General features: G+C 42.3%; 1 protein-coding gene across 2 annotated transcripts in view; it reads left to right on the forward strand.

Moving 5' to 3' along the window:
- The window catches only part of spg11 (SPG11 vesicle trafficking associated, spatacsin), a 213,490-nt gene that overhangs the window by 57,385 nt on the left and 129,091 nt on the right, over positions 1-27,014 (forward strand). For both annotated transcript variants that reach the window (XM_059953035.1, XM_059953036.1), the window contains exons 14-16: positions 12,287-12,468; positions 17,793-17,991; positions 24,711-24,914. In XM_059953035.1, the coding sequence (XP_059809018.1) occupies positions 12,287-12,468; positions 17,793-17,991; positions 24,711-24,914 (585 nt within the window). The remainder of the gene's footprint in view (positions 1-12,286; positions 12,469-17,792; positions 17,992-24,710; positions 24,915-27,014) is intronic.

Raw genomic sequence — 27,014 nt, forward strand, 5'->3', positions numbered from 1 at the left:
ATCAGCTGGGGGGTTGGATGGAGCTCTGGCAGGTGCACCTTAATTCAGGTAAGTATGGGGTAACGCACTTCGAGAGGTTAATTCAGGTTGAGCATATGGAGTAAATGACAGGAATTTTAGGGGTGCTGATGTACAGAAAGAGACTGATTAGCTGTATTTGTTACATGCATACTGTGAAATGCATCATTTGCATCCATGAATGTTCAGAAGTTTAGTGCAGAATCAGGTTTAATATCACCAGCACATGTCATGAACTTTGTAATCTTTGCAGCAGCAAAGATTATAAGGCTACTAGGAAGGAGCTTAAGAAGAAAATTAGGAGAGCCAGAAGGGGCCATGAGAAGGCCTTGGCAGGCAGAATTAAGGAAAACCCCAAGACCTTCTACAAGTATGTAAAGAGCAAGAGGATAAGACATTAAAGAATAAGACCTATCAAGTGTGATGGTGGGAAAGTGTGTATGGAACCGGGGGAAATAGCAGAGATACTGAATGAATGCTTTACTTCAGTATTCACTACGGAAAAGGATCTTAATGATTGTCGTGATGACTTGCAGCAGACTGAAAAGCTTGAGCATGTAGATATTAAGAAAGAGGATGTGCTGGAGGTTTTGGAAAGCATCAAGTTGGATAAGTCACTAAGACCAGACAAAATGTACCCCAGGCTGCTGTGGGAGGTGAGGAAGGAGATTGCTGAGCCTTTGGTGATCATCTTTGCATCATCAATGGAGACGGGAGAGGTTCCGGAGAATTGGAGGGTTGCAGATGTTGTTCCTTTATTCAAGAAAGGGAGTAGAGGTGTAAAGATGATGAGAGGCATTGATAGTGTGGATAGTCAGAGGCTTTTTCTCAGGGCTGAAATGGTTGCCACAAGAGGACACAGGTTTAAGGTGCTGGGGAGTAGGTACAGAGGAGATGTCGGGTAAGACTTTTACTCAGAGAGTGGTGAGTGCGTGGAATGGGCTGCCGGCAATGGTGGTGGAGGTGGATATGATAGGGTCTTTTAAGAGCTAGATAGGTAGGAACTTAGTAAAATAGAGGGCGATAGGTAAGCCTTGTAATTTCTAAGGTAGGGACATGTTCAGCACAACTTTGTGGGCCAAACGGCCTGTATTTTGCTGTAGGTTTTCTATGTTTCTACGTTTCTAATGCAATACATAATAAGAAAAAAATGTGAATTACAGTAAGTATATATAAACATTAAATAGTTAAATAAGTAGTACAAAAAATAGAAATTTAAAAAAGTAGTGAGGTAGTGTTCTTGATATTACTATTACTTGATACACCGTAGGACTGTGTTGGTCGTTGACTCAAAACACATTTTACTGTATGTTTTGATGTACATGTGACAAAGATATCAGAAGATACAAATAAGATTGAAAGAGTACAGAATAATTTACAAAGATGTTGCTGGGAGTTATAGAAACAGAAAACCTACAGCACAATACAGGCCCTTCGGCCCGCAAACCTGTGCCGAACATGTCCTTACCTTAGAAATTTCTTAGGGTTACCCATAGCTCTCTATTTTCCTAAGCTCCATGTACCTGTCCAGGAGTCTTTTAAAAGACCCTATCATATCCACCTCCACCACCATCACCGGCAGCCCATTCCACGCACTCACCACTCTCTGCGTTAATAAAAAAAAATTACCCTGACATCTCCTCTGTACCTATTTCCAAGCACCACTAAAGTTTGAATAGGTTATGACTTTATTCCCTAGAGTGTTGGAGAATTAGGGGAGATTTGATAGAGATGTACAGAATTATGAGGGGTATGGATAGGGTAACTGCAAGCATAATGAGTTTGGGTGAGACTAGAACTAGAGGTCATAGGTTTAGGGTGAAAGGTGAAATATTCCAGGGGAATCTGAGGAGGAGCTTCTGTCAGGGTGGTGAGAGTGTGGAACAAGCGGCTAGTGGAAGCGGTTTCAATTTTGACTTTGAAGAGAAGTTTGGATAGGTACATGGATGGGAGGGGTATAAACGGCTCTGGTCAATGAGATTAGGCTGAATAACAGTTTGGCATGGACTAAAGCACCCACAATGCTGGAGGAACACAGCAGGCCAGGCAGCGTCGATGGAAAGAGTAAACAGCCACCTTTCCAGGACGAGGCCCTTCTTCAGAAGAAATGTCGACTGTTTACTCTTTTCCATAGATACTGCCTGACCTGCTGAGTTCCTGCAGCATTTTGTGTGTGTTGCTCTGGATTTCCAACATCTGTAGATTTTCTCATGTTTGGCATGGATGAGATGGGCTGAAGGACTTGTTTCTGTGCTGTGTGCTCTATGACTCTGTGGCTCTCAAAATAAAGCTGATTCTTAAAAGTGCTGGTAAAAGGGCAAGGGGCCTCAGCAGCTCTAAATCACCGAAATGTACTAGTACTGAATCCTAGCTGGGAGGGTGATGTGAATACAACTCAGATGCAGTGGGCCAGGTGAGATTTCCTGCTATCGGATGTTAACACAGTAGCTAGATTAGAGATCATAAAGATGATCCTAGTGCACCTTGTTGTAATGAATTGACCTGTTTGAATAGCAACAAGATGGGCTTTTTTACTGTACCTTGATACATGTGACAAAAATAAAACAACTTACAATACAGGCCCCTTAGCCTCACAAAGTTGTGTCAAGCTAATTAAATTAGTCATCAAGTGGCCAACTAAGCTAATCCCTTCTGCCGACACAATGTTCATATCTTTCCATTTCCGGTACATTCATGTCTACCTAAGAGCCACTTGAATGCCTTTATCAAATTTGCCTCCATAATCACCTCAGACAGCACCTTCCAGGCATCCACCACCTTTTATGTACCATTTTCTGTGCTTATTGTAAGTCAAAAATGATTTTCCATTCATAGCTTTTCTAAATAGGAGAGTTTTTTGTGAAAGTCTGGTACTTCAGGAAGCATTATTTAATGTGATTTTTTTTTCTCTCAAAATGGATTGCTATTCCGGCTGGAAATCTGTCACTGGTTGATTGTCTCCAGCTAATTAAGCCAATACTAATGAACTCATTAGGCAGCATTGCTCTGAAGAAAAAGCCTTTCCATAATTAGGGGGCATTCATTTACCTTTTGAAGTATGTGATTATCATCACTGAATCTTAGCTGTTTTGTCACTGATAACAAACAGGGTTGCATTTGTCGAGTGAATCATGGTGCATTAGTTCGTAGTTTCAAAAAATAACATTTTAACTTGTGATGAGTCACTATTCTTCATCAGTGCCACCGTTTTTACCAGTACCTGATTCACAAGGCAGCGCGGTTATACTTTACACTGCCAACTATAAGATCAGGGTTCAGTTTCTGCCTCTGTCTGTAGAGTGTTTGTACGTTGTCCCTTGTGGCTGTGCATGTTTCCTCTGGGTGCTCTGGTTTCCTCCCACAGTTCAAAGACATACATGCAGGTTTGGGTTAGTGAGTTGTGGGCTGCCCCGCACAATCCTCTTGGTTTGATTTGACGCAAACAATGCATTCCACTGTATGTATGTTTCAAAGTACATGTGACAAATAAAGCTAATATTATTTTCAACATAGGTGACTATCTGCATGTCACACACAGCAGTGATACAGAGAGTGTCCCTCACTGTCTTCCTTCCTTATCTCAATTTTTTCTTTCTCCATCCCATTCCCCTTTTGTTTTCCATGTAGGCTTCCTTCTGCAGTCTCCACACCACAACCAATTACCCCAGATGCACTGTGTTCCTCTTTACTTGGGTTTGGAAACCTCAAAACTTAATCAATGACCTTCCTCTAGAACATCAATATCATTTTCAGAGAAAGAGTACATGCTTTTTAATTAACTAATGTAACCAAATTTTAATAGTTTTATGTTACCTCCTCAAAGTTTTGAGCATTTTGGATGAGATTTTTAAACATATAATCTCAACCAAGGGTGGAGAATCTTTTTGAGACTGTGCTCGCATTTGACAAAAATCTTCTTAAAAAATATTCTTTTGCTTGCCCTGGTAATTTTGAGCAGAGATGATTATTGATTCATAACATGTAGATATTTGAAGGACAAAGTATGAGGACTGTTTATTTAACTTGTTATGTATCCCGTAACTGGATAACTTACCAGCAAAGATAGAGAGGTCCGTTGAAGTCTGATGTCACTATTTTCAAACGTTTTTATTTATAAAGGGGCACAAAAGTAAGGAATACAAACATTCAGATAATTCACGTTGTCAATACTCAATCTAAAGCGCGGGTATAGTACTAATCATCATTAAGAAGTGAGCTCTTACTATTGTCTAGGGGTTAATATATTGTCCGTTGGAAATATAAAAGTCACTCAGAAGTCTGCAGACTTTAGCCTTTCGGAGAAATCGCTGGGTTTCACGTGTTTTAGAGGGATCGGTGAAAAACGGAAAAAACTTGCCCGGGTCTTTATGAAGCCACTCCGTTAAATCAGGGGAGCGCTGTTTCACCGTTGTTAGTTCGAAGTCCTTCTTGGTATTATCAGCCACCCGCTCCCCAGACAAAGGAGTGGCTTTTGAATGGCTTCCAGCTATTACGGGAGCACTGAGCGAGGGTGTCCTTCTGGTGCGTCGCTGGGGTACTGCCTCCTGCTGTCCCCTTTTATCTTGACTTGCAGAATTGTAGGTGTCCATCAAAGTAAGGTGATGCAATCCCCACTCCCACATTGCCCGAGGGTGTCCATATCCATGGTAGCTGTCATGTAGCAGGGACATGCACGTCACACAGGTGCCTCTAAGAACAATGGCCGAAACCATTGCATTGTCTCTCACTTCCTGGGTCTGAGACCCGAATTAATAGCGATCTTGCGATTCTCCGGAAGGAGGGGGCTGCTTCCGCCCCTTCGGCCCCTCAGAGCTGTGGTACATTCATAACAAAGTGTATTCATTGTTTTACTATTAATAAAAGTATAACAGTGACAGATTGTAATAAATGAAGTAACGATAATCATGTATCTTTTTATTATGGATAGGAGTTAAACAATTGATGGGTGGTTCTGTATGCTGTGCGCCAACAAAATTTTTGCACGTGCATCTTGGGCAACCCTGAATCAGAACCAAGTTTATTATCACTGACATAGAAGACTGTAAGATATAGGAGCAGAATTAGACCATTGAACCTATTGAGTCTGCTTCACCATTCTATCGTGGCTGACCCATTTCCCTCTCAGCCCTATTCTCCTGCCTTCACCGCATAACCCTCCACGCACTGACTAATCAAGAACCTGTCAACCTCCACCTGAAATACATTCAGTGACCTGCCTCCAGAGCCCTTTGTGGCAACAAATTCCACAGATTCACCACCCCCTGCTACAGAAATGTCTCCTGATCTCCGTTCTAAATGGGCACCCCTCTGCTCTGAGGCTCTGCCCTCTGGCCCTAGATTCTCCCTCTATAGGAAGCATCCTTTCCACGTTCACTCGATCTAGGCCTTTCAACATAGGTTTCAATGAGATACCCCCCATCTCCCCATTCTTCTAAATTCCAGTGAGTAAAGGCCAGAGCGATCAAGCACTCTTCATATGATAAGTCGTTCATTCCCAGAATCATTTTTGTGATCCTCCTCTGTACCCTCTCCAATGTCAGGACAACCTTTTTTAACTAAGGGGCTTAAAGCTACTAACAGTACTTGAACTGAGGCCTCACTGGTGTTTTATAGATCCTTAACATTACATCCTTGCTTTTATATTGTAGTCCTCTCAAAATAAATGCCAACATTCATTTGTCATGAATTTTTGCTTTGCAGCAGTAGTAAAATGAAATACTTAAACATTTACTATCAGTTACAATAAGAAATATTTAAAAATACGTAAGTAGTGTAAAAGAAGAACAAAAAAAGTGAGGTAGTGTTCACGGGTTCTTGGTCCATTCAGAAATCTTCTGGCAGAGGGGAAGAAGCTGTTTCTAAAATGCTGGGAGCGTGTCTTTAGGCTCCTGTACCTCCTCCCTAATGGTAACAATGAGTAAAGGGTATGTGCTAGATGGTGAGGTGCCTTAATAATGGATGCTGCCTTCTTGAGGTATTGCCTATTGAAAATGCCCTCGAAGGTGGGGAGGCTGAGCCTATAACGCTCTTGCAGCTTTTTCTGATTCTGCGCATACCAGATGATAATGCAACCAGTTAGAATGCTTTCTGGAAATAAATATTTGCCTGTGACTGCTGACATTAATTAACATTCAAAATCTTGGATTTCTTGTCAGCTTTTTATGTTGTGCATTTCCATGGATCCATTATAATATAATCTGGGTAATGACAAACATGCGAAGATTTGCAGATGCTGGAAAACCAAAGCAACACATGCATCATGCTGGAGGAACTCAGCGGGCCAGGCAGCATCTGTGGAAAAGAGTGAACAGTTGATGTTTCAGGTCAAGACTCTTCATGACTCTTTGAAGGAATGTTGAGTCCTGACAAAGGGTCTTAGCCCAAAACATTGACTGTCTACTCTTTTCCATAGACATTGCTTGGCCTGCTGAGTTCCTCCAGCATTTTGTCTGTGTTTATCTGAGTAATTAAGTGTTTAGTATTGGTAGTACTGCAGCTAAAAGAAAATAACTACACCCTAACCATCTCTGGTGGGCTGGTGGCGCAGTGACATTAGCGCCGGACTCCAGAACGGAGGTTCCCGGGTCAGTGTGGATATGGTGGAGGATTACAAATACCTGGGGATAGGAATTAACAATAAACTGGACTGGGTTGTCTCTATTTCCTGAGGAGACTGAGGTTCTTGCTGGATGATGCTGAGGATATTCTACGAGGCTGTGCTGGCCAGTGCTATCATGTTTGCTGTTGTGTGCTGGGGCAGCAGGCTGAGGGTAGCAGACACTAACAGAATCAACAAACTCATTCATAAGGCCAGTGATGTTGTGGGGGTGGAACTGGACTCTCTGACGGTGGTGTCTGAAAGGAGTATGCTGTCCAAGTTGCATGCCATCTTGGACAATGACTCCCATCCACTCCATAATGTACTGGTTAGGCACAGGAGTACATTCAGCCAGAGACTCATTCCACCGAGGTGTAACACTGAGCATCATAGGAAGTCATTCTTACCTGTGGCCATCAAACTTTACAACTCCTCCCTCGGAGTGTCAGACACCCTGAGTCAATAGGCTGGTCCTGGACTTATTTCCACTTGGCATGATTAACTTATTATTTAATTATTTATGGTTTTAAGAAGAGGGTGGGGAACATCATAAAGGACTCCTTCCATCCTGCGCACGGACTGTTTGAACTGCTTCCGTCTGGTAGGCGCTTCAGATCCCTCCAGACTAAGACTAATAGGCACTGGAGAAGTTTTTTCCCTACTGCGGTCACTTTGCTGAACAGTTAATTGCCGGTTAACTGTCGGCTAACTATTACTTGGATTGCAGTACTTGTATGTATAATCTATATTTTCATTTATATTTATCATTATTATTGTTATAAGCAGAGAGACAACATCTGCCGGAAGTAAATTCCTTGTATGTGCAGGTACTTGGCAATTAAAGTCTGATTCTGATTCTGATATTGCTATATTTCTTCACTATTCTTGGTTGGTGTGGCTGTAGCAAAACCCAATTTCCCTCAGGGTCAATAAAGTAAGTCTGTCTGTCTGAGTCCAGTCAGGCCGTTCCCGAGTACGCTTTCCATCTGTGCTGGGTTGAGTGTTGAGCTCGCAACTCAACCTCACAAAATAAAGAAAAATACCGTGAAATGTCTGTGTGAGGAGTGGCACGCCTGTCCCGCTCCTTGTAAGGCATGAAAATTCACGACGCTGGCCTCTCAGGCCTGAGTCACCCTCATCATCATCAACCATCTTACAGGCGCTGCCTTCATTACAAATAGGAGTTGATTAAGCATGCACTGTGGCTGCTTTATAAGGTACCTCTTGTATTTAATAAAGGGTGGTCACTAAATGTATGAACGTGGTTCTGCTGCTGTGGCCCTCTGCTTCCGGGTCTGATGAGAGTAGGTCAATATAACCTCCAGCCTTACCTGAAGGCTCTTTACGGCACTGATACTGTGGACACAATGTGCCTTTGAAATTGCCATCCCATTGTTCAATTAGATCAAACATATTAGTGTTCCATTTACAGATTCAGTTCACCTTCTGTAAGCTCAGTTGTTGCTATTAATCTGTCTGACTTGGTAGAATATATCTGTCTCCTGAACGTTTGTGCGTATATAAAGAACTCTTCTGAAATTCACAGTACAGCAAGAGGCCATTCTGCCAAATTGATTGATGATGGGGATTTGCTGTTCATCTCACCCTGTCAATATTTCCTTCTCCTTCATTGTTTAGCCAATGTCTTCCTTCAGTACATCTCTACTTAATTCAGCTATTCCTTGTGCTATTCCTTCAGCTATTACATATTCTCATCACTCTTTGGGTAAAGAGGCTGAGGCTTCTTAAGAGTTGCTCAGACCACACTTGGTGTATTTTGAGCAGTTTGGGGCCTTTCTCCCGGAAAGGATGTGCTGGCATTGGACAGGGTCCAGTGGAGGGTCATGACAATGACAGGGTTGCCTATAAGAAACCCCATGACCATGTGGGATTCCTCCCACAGTCCAAAGGCGTACTGGTTGATGGGTTAATTGGTGATTGTTAATTGTCCTGTGATTCGGCTAGGATTAAATTCCGGCAATAGCTCCAAGGGCTGGAAGGGCCTATTCCACGCTGCATCTCAATAAATGAACACACGAGGAGCGTTTGATGCCTCTTAACCTGTACTTGCTGGAGTTTAGCAGAATGAGGCAGGATCTCATTAAAACCCATCAAATATTGAAAGGCCTAGAAAGAGCAGACATGGAGAGGATGTTTCATGTGGGGAAGTCCAGGACCAGTGGGCACAGCCTCAAAATACATGCCTTTAAAACAGAAATGAGGAGGAATTTCTTTAGCCAGAGAGTGGTGATTTTGTGTAATTCATCGCTACAGATGGCTGTGGAGGCCAAGTCATTGGGCATATTTAAAACAGTGATTGATATGTTCCTGATTCGTAAGGGTGCCAAAGGTTTTGTGGGGAAAGCAGGAAAATAGGGTTCAAAAGGAAAATAAATCAGCTGTGATGGAACGGCAGAGCAAACTAGATTAGCTGAATGGTGTAATTCTGCTCCTATGTCTGAAGACTTTTCTATTACCTTTTGGTCTTATTCATGATTATCCCAGCATGATTGCCCTCCTTTACTCCCTGTATACCCTTAACTGTATCGCCACCTACAGCTCCTTTCTGCTAATTAAATTTGCCAACGACACTACATTAATTGGCCTTATCTCAAACAATAATGAGGTGGCCTACAGGGAAGAAGTCATCTCTCTGACACAGTGGTGTCAAGAAAACAACCTTTCCCTCAAAGTCGCAAAAACAAAGGAGCTGGTTGTGGATTACAGGAGGAATGGAGACGGGCTAACCCCTATTGACATCAATGGATCTGGGTTTGAGAGGGTAAACAGCTTCAAGTTCCTCGGCATCCACATCACCAAGGACCTCACGTGGTCTGTACACACCAGCTGTGTGGTGAAAAAGGCACAGCAGCGTCTCTTTCACCTCAGACGGTGGAGGAAGTTTGGTATGTGCCCCCAAATCCCAAGAACTTTCTACAGGGGCACAATTGAGAGCATCCTGACTGGCTGCATCATTGCCTGGTATGGGAATTGTACCTCCCTTTGCAGAGAGTGGTGCAGACAGCCCAGCGCATCTGTAATTGTGAACTTCCACTGATTCAGGACATTTGGACATTTACAAGGACAGGTGTGTAAAAGAGGTCCACAGGATCATTGGATACCCGAGTCATCCCAACCACAATCTATTCCAGCTGCTACCATTCGGAAAGTGGTACCGCAGTATAAAAACCAGGACCAACAGGCTCTGGAACAGCTTCTTCCACTAGGCCATCAGACTGATGAACTCATGCTGATTTGAGTGAACTCTATATTATATTGACTGTTCTATTTATTATAAATTGTTATAAATTACTATGATTGCACATGGCACATTTAGATGGAGGTGAAGTCAATTGAATTCACTATTAATGTGCCCTCTACCCCCACGTAGCCAGCTGGTGGCGTAGTGGCATCAGCACCAGACTTTGGAGTGCAGGCTTACGAGTTTGAATCCAGCCAGCTCCCTTGCATCCGTGCTGGGTTGAGTATTGAGCTAGCAACTTGGCCTCGTAAAAATAAGAAAGCCTGCTTAAAAAGCGCCATCACAACGGCGTCCCGATGACTCCTCTCAGAGTTAAGGGCTTTCTTCTTCTTCTACCCCCACGTGTTTTGTCTTCAAAGATGAAGACATCAGTAGTTGAGTGACACTAGGTGGTGCATTCCCAATTGCTGATTTCAGTTATTTAGTTAAATATGTGTTTTAATTGTTGCTGAACACGGGTTTGTGAGCTCCAGTCCTGGCCAGCATCAAATCCACTTCTGTGTCATTTAGGTATTTCTTTAGTTGTTTTTAATGTTGGTTCATAAAGTGGTATCAGCACCATAGCATAGCAATTAGTGTAACACTTTACACCACCAGCCACCACCAATCAGGGTTCAATTCCCACTGCTGAAGGAGTTTGCCCTGTGACTGTGGGTTTCCTCCAAGTGCTCCAGTTTCCTCCCACAGCCCAAAGCCGAACGGGTTAGTTTTAGTGAATTGTGGGTGTACTATGCTGGCCCCAGAAGCATGGCAAAACTTGTGTGCTATTCCCAGTACATCCTCGGTCTGTGTTGGTCTTGGATGCAAACAACACATTTCACTGTATGTTTTGAAGTACATGAAGGTGAATAAAGCAAATCTTTTATTTTTTTTAATAAATATGTAGTAGGTTCTCCTAACAACTAGGTGACTTTATCTTCTGGGTATCTGAACTGTGCAGACAAACCAGATCCACTTGAATCAAGATCAGAAACCAGATCAAATGACGTGATGTCAGCCAAGCTGAAAGAACTTTTTCTATTGAAATGAAATTGGGCAGGTTTACTAGAGCTTCCATTAAGCTCAACTGTGTCCCATACATGTTAGGCACAGGCAAGATTGTGAAGACAAGGTCACGAAAATCTCCAGACATTTTGTCAAAACTGACAGAACAAAATAGTTTACCTTTTCCATTTATCACCTCCCAGTTTCTCACCTTATCCTCCCCACTCACCTGGTTTCATCTATCACCTTCTAGCTGAAAGTCATTCTCTTTATTCATCACCCCCCAACCGCCCCCCCCCAACTGCTTATTCTGGTTCCTTCCTCTTCCTCTCAGCCCAAAACATCAACTTTATTCATTTCCATAGCTGCTGCTGAGTTCCTCCAACATTTTGTGTGTGTTACAATAAATAGTGGAGATGTACTCTGTTTCAGGAGGGAGGTGGGCAGGTGCTTAATTTAGTCATGGGGAGCTCTACGGAAAGTATTCCGACCAGGACTATTTAAAAAGAAATCAAAATTCAAGTTCAAATTTATTGTCATTCAACTGTACACATGTATACAGCTGAACAAACCAACGTTGCTCAAGGACCAAGATGCAAAACACTATATATATCACATACTTAGCGTAAAATAATACAAACATTTGTATTAACATAATAATCTTAATAGATAATAAAAAAGTCTATAGTTGTACAACTTGACATAAAGTGGATATACGACATATACATAGTTAAATATACAGCAGTATTACTATTACTGGCTCTGTCATAAATATGAACTGGGTGGTAGAGGGGTGTTCAGAAGTCTCACACCTGGGAGACTTCTAGCCGTCCTTATTCATATACTGCGGTATCTCCTACCTCATGATAGGAGATCAAAGAGGCTGGGGTGGATTGATTAAGAAAGTAGCATTTGGATTCCGAGAACAGAGTGCGCCATGGTGGTGCAGAGGTTAGTGTGACGTTATTATAGTTCAGTACGTCAGCGTTTGGAGTTCATTTCCAACATCATCTGTAAGGAGTTTATCCATACTCCCCACGGAATGCATGGGTTTTCTCCAACTGCTCCAGTTCCCTCTCACAGTCTAAAGGGTTAGACTGGTCGGTTAATTGGACATTGTAAATCGTCCAGTGATAGGCTACAGGAGTTGCTGGCACGGCTCAAAGGGCCAGAAGGGCCTACACTGCCTGGCGTCTCTGAGTAAATAAATGAGCTATTGGGTCATGGTTGTGAAGGCACTCGGGAAGTTTGGCGTTTGTACCAGCTGAAGTGCATTTTACCACATGTAAAACTTGTTTGCATTTTGAGTTTTCTCATCTGAATCACTAGATTATTATTGATGTAATAATTACCTTTGCAGCAACATATTGATTAATTGAGAGAAACTACATCAGGCAACATGCTAATTATGTGACTCTTTCCAGTTTATTGCAGGTTGAAGATATTGATCCCAAATATTCTGCTGTTCTGGAGCAAGTGCTGAGCTGTGAGGTTGGAGCTGGGGAACCAAGAAGCCCAAATTCTTGTATGGTCATACTGGACTGGGCTAAATGGTGGGATAACATTGCAAAGGAGCGAATTTGTTTATCTAGAAAACCAGAGACAGGTATGTTTGGCCTATAATGGAGCTAGTTTATGCATAGTTTACAAGAGTCAGGGCATGTAATCCTGTCCTGAAGAAGAGTCTCGGCCCAAGATTAGGACTGTTATTCATTTCCATAGATGCTGCCTGACCTGTTGAGTCCCTCCAACATTTTGTGTGTGTGTGTTGCTCTGGATTTCCAGCATCTGCAGAATTTCTCGAGTTTATGATCCTTGTGATAGTGCTGTAAAGGGTTTAGTTAATCAGAAAGCTAAGCTTTGAATAGTTTTATCTCCCATAGACAATTCTAATGGTCTAGAAGTGGATTATTGAATCTGAAGCAGAAACATTAAATTGAGATGTCAGTCTTGTTATTTTTAAGGAATTTTTCAGGACTAGATTTCAATAAAGACCTGACATCTTTAACTGAAGCCATTAAAAAGATCTGCAAGTCTATTTGAACCATCATGGCCAGTTTAGCTGAGGATTAAGTACAATGAATCACCTCCACAAACTCAAAGATTCTAAAGCTCTTCCAATCTTTGAGCTAGTTTAGGTATTGCCTCTGATCTAATACACTTGTGGCTACTTTATTCGGTACCTCCCATACCTAATAAAATAGCCATTGGTATGTTCATGGTCTTCTGCTGCTCTAACCCATCCACTTCAAGTTTTGATGTGTCGTGCATTCAGAGGTGCTCATCTGCACGCCACTGTTGTAATGTGTGGTTATTTGAGTTACTGTCTCTTTCCTGTCAGCTTGAACCACTCTGGCCATTCTCCTCTGACCTCTCTCATTAACAAAGCATTTTTGCCCACAGAACTGCCACTCATTGGAAGGATTTTGATTTTCATATCATTCTCTGTAAACTCTAGAGGCTGTTGTGTGTGAAAATTGCAGGAGATCAGCAGTCCTAAGATGCTTAAACCATCCCGTCTGGCATTAACAATCATTCTACGGTCGAAGTCACTTAGATCACATTCGTTCCCCATTCTGATGTTTGGTCTGAACAACAACTGAATATCTTGACCATGTCTGCGTGCTTTTTAGCATTGAGTTGCTGCTGCATGATTGGCTGATTATACATTTGCATTAATGAGCAGGTGTACCTATTAAAGTTGACATGGAGTGCATAGTTAAGTATTTCCTTCCCTGTATGATACTGGTGAATAAAATGGATTTTTCTGATGGTCCTCAAGATTAATGTACACCATTACTGACGCTGCCTTTTTGATTCCAAAATGTAATTAATTCACTAAATTAGAATTCAACAAAGGCTCTGGTAGAATTCGAACAATGGATCCTTACTCTAGTCTTCTGGCAAAGTCACGCAGCAGTGAACCACTTGCTCGCTACCTTCATGTCAGGATAATTGGAAATGTCCAATAAGTGTTGACTTTGCCCATTATACACCAATTCCCGTGGGAGAATATAAATGTAATAATTGGGAGCAGCGCTTTCTGAAATGCATTTATAGTTTATTTTAAGAAGCAAGGATTATGTAAAGGTGTTCAGACTCACTGCTGTTGAACATTGACATTTCACCTCAATTTATAGCATTGCTCTGATTTCTTTTAACACTTTTGGTGCTCTTAACCTTATAATACTGTGGAATAACGTACGGTACTATGTAAAAGCCTTAGCTACATATCTATAGCTAGGGTGCCTAAGACTTTCGCACAGTACTGTATTTGTCAATGTGGAGCAGAGAATGAGTTTGTAAATTTGCCGGGAGTAAAGGACATTGGGAATGGTGAGAGTGCAGCAGTGTGGGACGGGTGGCAGAGAAAGAGTGCCAGGGCAGGGGTTGGTGCTGTTGCAGACACACCCAGCCCTGAGACACCAGACAAGATCATTTGATTCCAAACAATTAGTTTATTGATCATTACAGAATGTCTCTCTGGTGCTTCCTGCTCCCTCCCCTCTCCCTTCCCCTTTTCCCAACCATTATTCCCCTCTCCCTGCCCCCTTCCCAGTCTCAGTCCATAATAAAGACCAACAGTATATCAGTATCAGGTTTATTATCACTCACATAAGTCATGATTTTTTTTGTAGCAGCAGTACAGCGTAATACATAAAGTTACTACAGTACTGTGCAAAAGTTTTAGACACCATAGATGTATGTCTGTGCCTAAGGCTTTTGCACAATACTGTACTCATCTTGAAAATGACAATAAATGACAATAGAAAATAGACAATAGGTGCAGAAGTAGACCATTCAGCCCCTCGAGTCTGCACCGCTATTCTGAGATCATGGCTGATCATTCACTATCAATACCCAGTCCCTGCCTTGTCCCCATATCCCTTGATTCCCCTATCCATCAGATATCTATCTAGCTCCTTCTTGAAAGCATCCAGAGAATTGGCCTCCACCGTCTTCCGAGGTAGTGCATTCCACACCTGCACAACTCTCTGGGAGAAGAAGCTCTTCCTCAACTCTGTTTTAAATAACTGACCTCTTATTCTCAATCCATGCCCTCTGGTACTGGACTCTCCCAACATCTGGAACATATTTCCTGCCTCAATCCTATCAAATCCTTTAATTATCTTAAACGTTTCAATCAGATCCCCTCTCAATCTCCTCAATTCCAGCGTGTACAAGCCCAATCTCTCCAATCTTTCTGCGTAAGACAGCCCTGCCATCCCAGGAATCAACCTAGTGAATCTACGCTGCACTTCCTCAACTGCCAGAATGTCCTTCCTTAAACCTGGAGACCAAAACTGTACACAATATTCCAGGTGTGGTCTCACCAGGGCCCTGTACAAATGCAAAAGGACATCCTTGCTCTTGTATTCAATTCCCCTTGTAACAAAGGCCAACATTCCATTTGCCCTCTTCACTGCCTGTTGCACTTGCTCATTCACCTTCATTGACTGGTGAACTAGGACTCCTAGGTCTCTTTGCATTTCTCCCTTACCTAACTCTACTCCGTTCAGACGATACTCTGCCCTCTTGTTCCTGCTTCCGAAGTGGATAACTTCACATTTATTCACATTGAATGACATCTGCCAAGTATCTGCCCACTCACCCAGCCTATCCAAGTCTCCCTGTATTCTCCTAGCGTCCTCTTCGCATGTCACACTGCCACCCAGTTTAGTATCGTCAGCAAACTTGCTGATATAGTTTTCAATGCCCTCATCTAAATCATTGACATAAATCGTAAAGAGCTGTGGTCCCAATACAGAGCCCTGTGGTACCCCACTAGTCACCTCCAGCCAGTCCGAGAAACACCCATTCACTGCTACCCTTTGCTTTCTATCTGCCAACCAGTTTTCTATCCATGTTGAAACCCTGCCCCCAATGCCATGAGCTCTGATTTTACTCACCAATCTCCTATGTGGCACCTTATCGAATGCCTTCTGAAAATCTAGGTATACAACATCCACTGGCTTACCCTCGTCTAACATCCTTGTTACACCCTCAAAAAACTCCAACAGATTAGTCAAGCATGATTTGCCCTTGGTAAATCCATGCTGGCTCGGCCTAATCCTATTTCTGCCATCTAGATGTGCCACTATTTTGTCCTTAATAATGGACTCAAGCATCTTCCCCACGACTGACGTTAGGCTAACAGGGCGATAGTTCTCCGTTTTCTCCTTCCCTCCTTTCTTGAAAAGTGGGATAACATTAGCCACTCTCCAACCTTCAGGAACTGATCCTGAATCTAAGGAACATTGGAAAATGATTACCAATGCATCCGCAATTTCCTGAGCCACCTCTTTTAGAACCCTCGGATGCAGACCATCTGGACCCAGGGATTTATTAGCCTTCAGTCCTACCAGTCTACTCATCACAGTTTCTTTCCTAATGTCAATTTGTCTCAATTCCTCTGATATCTTATGACCCTGGCCCATCCATACATCTGGGAGATTGCTTGTGTCCTCCCTGGTGAAGACAGATCTAAAGTACGCATTAAATTCTGTTGCCATTTCCCTGTTTCCCATAACAATTTCTCCCAATTCGTTCTTCAAGGGGCCAACATTGTTCTTAACTATCGTCTTTCTCTTCACATAGCTAAAAAAGCTTTTGCTATCCCCTTTTATATTCCTGGCTGGACTGAGCTCATACCTGATTTTTTCTCTCCGTATTGCTTTTTTAGTTAAGATCTGCTGTTCCTTAAAACTTTCCCAATCATCTGTATTCCCACTCATCTTAGCCCTGTCATACTTCTTTTTCTTTAATGCTATACAATCTCTGACTTCCTTTGTCAACCACTGTGGCCCCTTCCCCCTCTTTGAATCCTTCCTTCTCATTGGAATGAACTGCTTTTGCATCTTTTGTATTATGCCCAAGAATATCTGCCACTGCTGATCCACTGTCTTTCCTGCCAGGGCATCCGCCCATTTAACTTTGGCCAGCTCTTCCCTCATGGCCCCATAGTCTCCTTTATTTAATTGCAACACTGACACCTCTGATCTGCCCTTATCCCTCTCAAATTGTAGATAAAAACTTATCATGTTATGATCAAATGAATAAAGTCATTTGGTTTAAGTCATAAACCACTAGTTTCTGCTAACTACTCTGTCCTGGGAAAAAACCCCAGTTACTCACAGGGGTAGCACAGTAGCATAGCGGTTCATGTAACACTTTACAAAGCCAACGAGCTCCATCCATTTCTCATCGTTGGCTGTAAGTAGCTTGTATGTTCTCCATGTGACTGTGTGGGTTTCCTCCCACAATGTTCGGGTTCGGGTTGATAACTTGTGCTCATGTGCTGTTGGCACAAAGGTATGGAGACACTTGTGGCCCGCTCCAAGTGCATCCTCGGACAGTGTTGTTCATTGGCACGAAACAACGCATTTCACCGTATGTTTCGATGTACCCGTGACAAGTAAAGCTAATCTTCACTATCCCTAGCCAATTCCAGTTCTTAGTGTGGAAAGTTTTGAAATCTATGGATCATTTTGATTCCATGTCCCTTCCAGAGCGCTTTAAATATAATCATACCCATTACTGAATAATGACGAGGAAGAAAAGCCTACATTTCTACTGTGAAGTTCTTTGGCTCTCTCTAGGCTTCAGACGATAAGACTTGGAGCAGAATTAGGCAGCAGTGAGTACAGGCTCAGAGCCATCAAACACTCTTGTACATTATCCCTTTCATTCCCGTCCTGAGCCTCCTCTGGACCCTCCCTCATGCTAACACACTCTTTCATAGATAAGGGACCCAAAACTGTTACCAGTACTACAAGTGTAATCTGACCAAAGCCTTGGAAAGCCTCAGTGTGTCTTTTGTGTTGTGGGAACCGAATGGAGCAGTGCAACTTTATATTGTTATTTAGAAGTTGATTTTGGTATTGTTTTGAAATGAACTTTTATGAACCAAGTGCTCAAATCTCTTCACAGCATTTCAGTCTTGCAGTCCTGAGGTACTGTGGACTTACCATACTTCCAGACACAGCTGGGACAAAATTTCGAACTGGATTGAGGCCTTCCAGAGTGGCGAGCGTTCTGCATCCTGGCCGACTCTAACAGCTGAGATTGTGAATCAGAACACGTACTGCAGTAGCTACATGAGAAACGAGATATTAGACAAATTAGCAAGGTAAATAATGAATTTCATTCTTGCACGTGGCAGCTTTAGCGAGTTTAACACTAGTTCAAGTTTATTGTCATTCAACTGTACACATGTGTACAGCTAAACTAAACAACATTCCTCAGGGACCAATGTGCAAGACTCAGTGTGTATATATTACAAATATCACATAAAATAATATTAACACCATAACATTAACATCAAAAAGTTGATATTCACACTATCCACCATCTGGGACACGCTCTCTTCTCATTGCTGTCGTCAGGAGGAGGTACAGGAGCCTGAAGACACACTGATTCAGGAACAGCTTCTTCCCCTCCACCATCAGATTTCTGAAAAGTCAGTGAATTGTTAACGGTTGTAACTGTTAATCCTTTTTTTTTACACTATTTATTTTGTAATTTATAGCAATTTTTTGCACAGTACTGCAGATACAAAACAACAAACTTCATGTCATATAAGATGCCGATGACAAACTTTATTCTGATTCTCGCGAGCCCCCATTACCTCCATCACTGCACTGTAAACACTTCAAATCACTTTTTATACAGCTGTTTACATTTACATTATAGCACTTGTGTATTTATGCACATTTTGTTCCATATCTAACATTATCTTATAAAATTTTTATTCTTTATAATTGTTGAAATGAGATTGTTTTTGTTGCATGTTGCACCCAGACCAACACACCACAGCAAATTCCTAATGCATGTTATTGTACATGGCAAATAAAATTGATCCTTGATTCTGTTTAGAAGATACTTAAGGATAGAATTGGTTATAATATTGTTCAGTGAGGCATGGAGTATTAAGAATTTAGGGTTGTCGAGTGTGTGAGTGGATTCTTGATCTCAACACATGGAAGGACAAATCATTTGTGAATACTTGACTTTGCTCCATAGAATCACAGAATTTTATGGCACAGAGACAGGCCCTTCATTCCATTGAGTCCATGCTAGCTGAGGAAGATATAGCCTATCGAGTACTCATGCATATATCAAGTCGGCCAGTCCGCTGGGGAAGCTAGAGGCCTGATATCCACGAGTCCGCTGATTGCTGGAGGATCAGAGATGGCCTGTCCTAGGGTTGGAGGAGTGAGTGAGGTGTGTGCGTGTGTCAAAATTTGCAGGCTGCCAACCCCAGCACACCTTTAGGTTGTATTGTTTGTTGACACAAATGATGATGCATTTCACTCAATGTTTCAATATATATGCGATAGATAGATCTGAATCCAATCTTCTAAAATTAGTGAGGTTTCTTATCACTCTCATGCAGTATTCTCCAGAAATCCAATAGAACTTGCATGAGGAAATCTGTCTAAACAATCAACTGACGTATTCATCAAATGCTTCTTCGGCAATTATTTAAGCCCATGCCTCTGTAAATGAAAATAACAAAATCCATTATGTATTCTTTCCTGGTTCAGCTCAGGTTATTCACATATGTATTTACAAACACCAACAAAGGAGATGACACGTGTTCAAGGCCACAAGAAAACTTTTTATCAGAACTGACACCAATGCAATACGGAAAAAAAAAGTCTCCAGGAGTGGCAGTACAGAAATCAAGATACTCGTTATCATTCACTGAGCAAGCTGAACTAGAGAGGCCACAGATGTGACAATCTCACACACAGCCTGTTTATTTCTTCTTATTGTCTCTGTCTCTGTTCACCTGGCACGCATGCGTGCTCTCTCTGTCCCTCTCTCTCTCTGTCTCCCTCCGTCTCCCTCCCTCCCTCTCTCTGTCTCCCCCCACCTCTGTCTGTCTTTGTCTGTCTGTCTCTCTTTGTGTCTTTCTCTGTCTCTCACTCTGACTGGACATACCCTGACTCCCTCAATGTACTGTTCCTTATCTCAGCATCAGCTGTGATCCAACCTAAGACAAAACTCAGTTCCTCCCTACTCAAAGAAAGTATCCCATTTTATACCCTTCAGAACCTCTCACACTGGTACTTCTCCATGCGTTTGGTACCTCACCTTCCCCAGAAAAACATGTTTTTCACTATTTTCCACTGTTATGGCTGTAGACTTGTTCTCCCGTAACCTTATCAAAACATTGCTGTGGTCTTGTTTTCTTGTACTTGCCAAAACAATCCCTCTCCAAGCTAGCAGCAGTTTGTATTACAGACTTCCATTTTAGTTTAGCATAGACCAAGGAGGAATCGCATTTAACTTTTTCAACACAGTCCCCTAATTGTGAACTTTCTCCTTGGGAAATGGATCCTTCCTTTTCATCTTACCTCAGCCCATCATAATTGTGCACACCTTAATGAAATTTCCCCTTGACCATCTCTATTCCAAAAGTAGTAAACACCAGTTTCCTCAATCTTCTCTATGATTAGATAGAGATAAGGCATCCCTCCTATATTGTAGTAACCAGAACTATACACAGGGCGATAATCTGACTAATGTACGTCATTTGAGCTTGACCTGATATGTCTTGTACTTTATATCTCTGATGGTAAAGGTGAGCATCCTGTAAATTTGATATTTTCAGAATAGACACTGGCAGGTTATTTAAACAATTTTCTCAAAGGATTAGTATGCGGGGTGAAAAAAACAACAAATGTTAAAATAGCCTATCTTTTTGATGTTTTCTTTTTCTATAAAATGAATTATGACTCAAGAATTTCAGGCAACAAGTTTAAGACCTTTTAATATCTTCAGTCCACAGTTCTGTTTGCATTTTTAAATTTGCTTTGTCTGCATTCCACTATTCAGAATATGGTTACAAGAATAATTTCAAATCAAATTGAAGTACTATGGCCTCTGTGCCAATACAAATTGCATGCTTTTCCGGTGTATTCCCAAAGCACTACTTTCCTGCAGCAACACACACAAAATGCTGGAGGAACTCAGCAGGCCAGGCAACATCTACAGAAAAGAGCAAACAGTCGACGTTTCGGGCTGAAGCCCTTCTTGAGAACTGGAGAGGAAGGGGTGAAGTCAGGGTAAGAAGCTGGCGGGGAAGGGAGGAAGTAGTACAAGGTGGTAGGTGATGGAAAGGGGGACGGTATGAAGTAAAGTGCTGGCAATTTGATTAGTGAAAGAGATAAAGGGCTGGATGAAGGAGAATTTGATAGGAGAGGATAGAAGGTTGTGAAAGAAAGAGAAGGGGAGGAGTCCTAGAGAGAGGTGATAGATAGGTAAGGAGATAAGGTGACAGAGGGAAATGGGAATGGGGAATAGTGAAGGAGAGGGGAGGAGACAATTACTGAAGTTAGAGAAATCAATGTTCATGCCATCTGGTTGGAGGCTACCCTGCTGAAATATAAGGTGATGCTCCTCCAACCTGAGTGTGGGTTCATACAGCAGTAGAAGAGATTATAGACTGACATGTGGGAATGGGAAGTGGAATTGAAATCGGTGGCTACAGGGAGATCCCACTTTTTCTGTTGGATGGATTGTAGGTGCTCAGCAAAATGGTCTTCCAATTTATACTGGATATCACCGATATACAGGAGACTACACTGGGAGCGCTGGATACAGTAGACAACACCAACAGACTAACCTCACCTGGAAGGACTGTTTGGGGCCCTGAATGGTAGCGAGGGAGGAGGTGTGGCACTTGTTCATCTATACCCTATCGCCTTGTATTTCTTCCTCCCCTCCCCCTGCCTTCCTGCTCTGACTTCCCTTCCTTTGCAGTTCTGAAGAAGGGTTTTGGTCCGAAATGTCGACTGTACTCTTTTCCATAGATGCTGCCTGGCCTGTTGAGTTCCTCTAGCATTTTGTGTGTTGCTTTGGACTTCCAGCATCTGCAGATTTTCTCCTGTTTGTGCCTTTCCTGCAGTTTATTTGCCTGTGCCCTCAGCTGTGGCAGAAGCTCTCTGGTTGGGGTCAACCATGCATGTTGTGTCCCAGCTGTCTCCATGATACGCAAGACAGAGCAGTATGATATGGAGTGCAAGCTATTGCCTATGTAGCAGGCTCCCCTCTCCACATAGCTGACGAATCCAAAGAGATATGGCAGAGATTGATACAGTTTGGCACCAGTGATGTCGCAGGAGTTACCAGTCAGCGTTGAACTCAACACTGGACTTCCTTCGGGGCTCCAGCTCTGGATTTTTCCCTCAGGGTTTACTCCCGAAGTCTTTTCCATTAGTGGGTATGATCGCAAGGCAGCGGAGGTTTGCGATCAGATTATTTTTTTCTGGATGAACTGCCAACTATGGCCGACAAGCCCCATCTACTTGAGGCAATTGGTAATCAGATTTTGCCCCTGTCAGAGAAACGGTTCTGTGGGGCTTAGTAGCTAAACAACTGTAAAGGCCAGGAGCTGGACTTGGTTGTCAGAGGCTATTTGAGATGCCCACCATTGGGAGCATTTAATAGCTAGTCGGAGCTTGTCCGCACTACTACCCCTGGTTATAACAACCTTAATGAACCTGAAGGACAATTTCTTAACGAATTATTTTTAAGGACCTAAGGAATGAATTCCTTAAGGAATTCACCCAGTAGCCCATTGACTATTTCATTTCTTCCTTTCAGAGGATCTTTAGAAGCTATGCCTTTGAACATCCCTTTGACTCTATGATATAATGTCATGTTGTTTAAAGAGTACAGAAAAAATTTTACAATCATGTTGCTGGGAATTGGGGATCTGATATATAGAGAATGGTTCAATAGATTAGGACTTTATTCCCTAGAGTGTAAGAGAATTAGGAGAGATTTGATAGAGGTATGCAAAATTATGAGGGGTATAGATAAGGTAATTGCAAGCAGGCTTTTTCCACCAAGGTTGGGTGAGACTGGAACTAGGGGTCCTGGGTTAAGGGAAAAAATGGAATATTTAAGGGGAACCTGAGGGGGGACGACTTCACTGAGAGGGTGGTGTGAACTGCCAGCGGAAGTGGTGGATGTGGGTTTGATTGTAACATTTAAGAGAAATTTGGATGAGTTCATGAATGGGAGGATATGGAGGACTATGGTCCAGGTTTAGGTCGATTGGACCAGGCAGAAAAACAGTTAAGCAAAGACTAGATGGACTGAAGGGCCTGTGTGCTCCATGACCGTTTGAAATGCCCCAGTAAAAAATTGAGATCTCAGTAACTTACCTACGCTCTGTCCGCCAGAGAAAGCAGGATCTCCCAGTGGCCACACATTTTAATTCCATGTCCCATTCCCATTCTGATATGTCTATCCATAGCCTCCTCTACTGTCAAGGTGAAGCCACACTCAGGTTGGAAGAACAACACCTTATATACCGGCTGGGTAGCCTCCAACCTGAAGGCATGAACAATGACTTCTCTAACTTCCGTTAATGCCCCTCCTCCCCTTCTTACCCCATCCCTGACATATTTAATTGTTTTTTTCTCTCTCTCTCTGCCCATCACTCTGCCTGTTCTCCATCTCCCTCTGGTGCTCCCCCTTTCTTTCTCCTGAGGCCTCCCGTCCCATGATCCTTTCCCTTCTCCAGCTCTGTATCACTTTCGCCAATCACCTTTCCAGCTCTCAGCTTCATCCCATCCCCTCCGGTCTTCTCCTATCATTTCGCATTTCCACCTCCCCCTCCTACTTTCAAATCTCTTACTATCTTTCCTTTCGGTTAGTCCTGACGAAGGGTCTCGGCTCAAAACGTCGACAGTGCTTCTCCCTATAGATGCTGCCTGGTTTCACCAGCATTTTGTGTGTGTTGCTTGAATTTCCAGCATCTGCAGATTTCCTCGTGTTCTCAGTAACTTAGCTATTTCTGGCCAGGAGTTGGACAGCAGAGTGCAGATCCTGCCTGGGACTCCTTGCCCATCTCCGAGCCCATAGTACCGTGGTGGAAGCAAGGCAATCACAACCACTTCACAGGCAAAGAACTGTAGTATGCATATACCAGATATCTTTAAGTTTCAAATACCTTTTATAAATATCATTCTTTGGGCTATTCTCTTAATCACCAGATGTGAACCTACAGATCTAGGTTGACCATTGCTTTCCCTTTGAGTTCTTTTATTTTATTTAGGGATACAGTGAGGATCAAGCCTAATAAGCCATGACGCCCAGCACCCCACCTATTTAACCCTAGCCTAATCATGGAACAGTTTACAAAGACTAATTAACCTACTAACCGGAAGGCCTTTGGACTGAGAGAGGAAACTGGAACACCCAGAGGAAACACGTGCACTCACCTGAAGGATGTACAAACTTCTAACAGAGGATGCCGGAACTGAACTCCTAACTCCAATGTCCTGAGCTGTAATAGCGTCGTGCTAATGGCTCTATGTTACCCCACTGTTACTCTGGCAGTTAGCAACTTACAACAAGAAGTTTCCAGACATTGGAACCTTTTTCTTTGAAGTATGGACGAGTAATCAGCCATGGTACTGTGACATAGCAGAGCACGTTTGAAGGGCTGAGTGGTCCACTGCAGCACCTAATTTGTTTTGGGCGACACCATAGCTCATCAGTTAGCGTAACACTATAACAGCGCCACTGACCTGGGTTCCATTTCCACCGCTGTCTATAAGGAGCTTGTCCGTTCTCCCATAACCGCGTGGGTTTCCTCTGGATGGTCTGGTTTCCTCCCATAGTCCAAGGACATATAGGTTAGTAGGTGAATTGGTCACATGAATGTAATTGGGCAGTGCAGACTGGTGGCCCAGAAGGGCCTGTAACCGTGTTGTATCTCCACATAGAAGCTATAATAAATGTATTTACTTGTCTGTAAACAGGGAGAGTTAGGAGTTTTATATTTTGCAAGTTGTCTTTAATTTTTTTTTGTATTTTTTAAAACAGAAAACAGGTGTTCATCCCATCAGAGCTTGCAGACTTTGGGCAGCTCTTGGCCAGGCTTAGTGGCACAGGGGGAGTGATGCAAAACCCTCGGCTGGTTCCAGAGTATCGGTCCAGTGAAGGACTTGATTTCCATGGCTGTTTCATTCTCTACTGCCTCAAGCATGAGCTGCACTATCTCCTGTACACTTACTTGGATTATTATGGGTAAGTACAGCTTCAATGAACATCAGGGTTTATTTGGAGACCTTAAAATTATTTTGTTGCCCTAAATTCTCAGTAGAATGATGGAAGAATGGGGTGATGTGATAGTGTAGAAGTTGGCATAACACTGTTACAGGTTCAACTCTGCTGCTGTCTGTAAGGAGTTTGTATGTGTTCCCTGTGATTGGCTTTCCTCATGTATACCAAAGATGTACGGGTCAGTTGGTTACAAGGGTGTAATCCGGTGGCACAGGCTCGTTGGGACGGAAGGGCCTGTTACTACAGTTGTTTGTCGGTCTTTGCTTCTGTATAGTTTTCATAAATTCTATTGTATTCCTCTACTTTCCTGTAAATGTCTTCAGGAAAATGAATCTCAGGGTTGTATGTGGTGACACCTTAAGGTTTTTAGTTATGGATTGTTGTTTTATAAAATCTTCCCAGTCATCTGGCTTCTTGGTAATTTTTGCAATATAATATGCCCTCTCTTTTACTTTTATGCTGTCATTGACTTCCCTTGCCATGATTGCCTCATCCTCCCTTTGGAAAACTAAGCGCTAGGATGCAATGCTGAGGCTTTATAAGACATTGGTTGGGCTGAGTATTTTCAGCAGTTTTGGGCCCCTTGTTTAAGAAAGGGTGTGCTGGAGTTACAAGGATTTCACTTTAGGACAGACATAAGGAATTTCTTTATCCAGAGAGTGGTGAGTCTGTGGAATTCATTGCCACACAGAGCTGAGGAGGCTATTTAATTTAAAGTAGAGGTTGATAGGTACTTGATTAGTAATGGTGTCAAAGGTTATGGGGAGAAGTTAAGAGAATGGAGTTGAGAGGGAAAACAAATCGGCCATGATCAAATGACTGAGCAGACTGGATGGGCAGAATGATTTAATTATGTTCCTATGTCTTATGGTCCTGTAGAAGTAATGGGCCATCCAGGAGGGCACAGAGTATCTTGAATCTCTTTGCTGGGTTCATACACAAACCAGAAATAAGCAGCGGCAGAAATGAAAAAATCCAAAACAAATATAAATAAATAAATAGAATAAGATTCATTTGACTTATCAGATTGGTATTTGATCTTGAGGAAATTGATTACCTGAATACCTATTACAACATTACTTGTTAATGTACCTTTTTTTTTATTTGCACAGTTTGTCTGCTTTTGCATGTTGGTTGTTTAACAGTGTTTTTGTGTAGTTTTTCATTGATTCCGGTGTATTTCTCCATTCTACCGCGAATGCCTGCTAGAAAATGTATCTCAAGGTAATTAATGGTGACATATCATACTTTGAACTTTAACTACATTGACTATATTACTTTAGGATATCCTTGAGCTTGTGAAAGGTGCAAGTGTATACTTCTTTACTGCTGTCATGATCCCTGCTAGAACCATGTGTAGCTCACAAAACAACACAGAGTAAATTGCTATGTGAAGCACTTAGAAGTAACCTATAGATTGATAATGTTGTCAGACAATGAATCTATAGTTATGCCTTGAGTGTTGAGAGAATGTCGTCACTCTCGACTGTAAAAGTGTCCGTGGTTGAAATTATAGTAAGGCTCATGTACTGAAGGTCATCTAGTTGGGTAAAACATGGAGCCACACTCCAACGAGGCCAAATGTATTAAGGATAATAATGGAATAAAGTAAGAGAAAGTCAGATGATTTAAAGGCACCTTTGAAACAGTGAACTTAACTGTGTGTCACGATATACTGTTCCAGAAGTGAATGTACCTCAGGTTTATTAAGCGTGAAATAATCATCTGATGAGCTGTTTCCAGACAGAAGCAATTTTCATGGTGAATGAAGTTCTGAATTATTGACAGTGTTTTCTACTCATCACATGAGCACTTAAAAAAAATATATTTTAAAATCTGACATTAATTGTCATCCTGCCTGTTTTCGTAGTTCTGCTGCTTGGTGGTCATCTGTGGAATTATCTTCTGTTCAAACATAAATTTTATACGAGAGGCCTTGCTTATACATCACTTTTAGTTTCATTCACTGATGTGGCTAAGGCACGTACTGCTCATATCCACCAGCTCGGCTGTTGATCATCAGTTGCCACCTTCAAGGTCAAAGAGTTTACTGTATATGTCACC

Source organism: Hypanus sabinus, chromosome 28, assembly GCF_030144855.1.
Source record: "Hypanus sabinus isolate sHypSab1 chromosome 28, sHypSab1.hap1, whole genome shotgun sequence".
NCBI classification, from domain to species: Eukaryota; Metazoa; Chordata; class Chondrichthyes; order Myliobatiformes; family Dasyatidae; genus Hypanus; species Hypanus sabinus.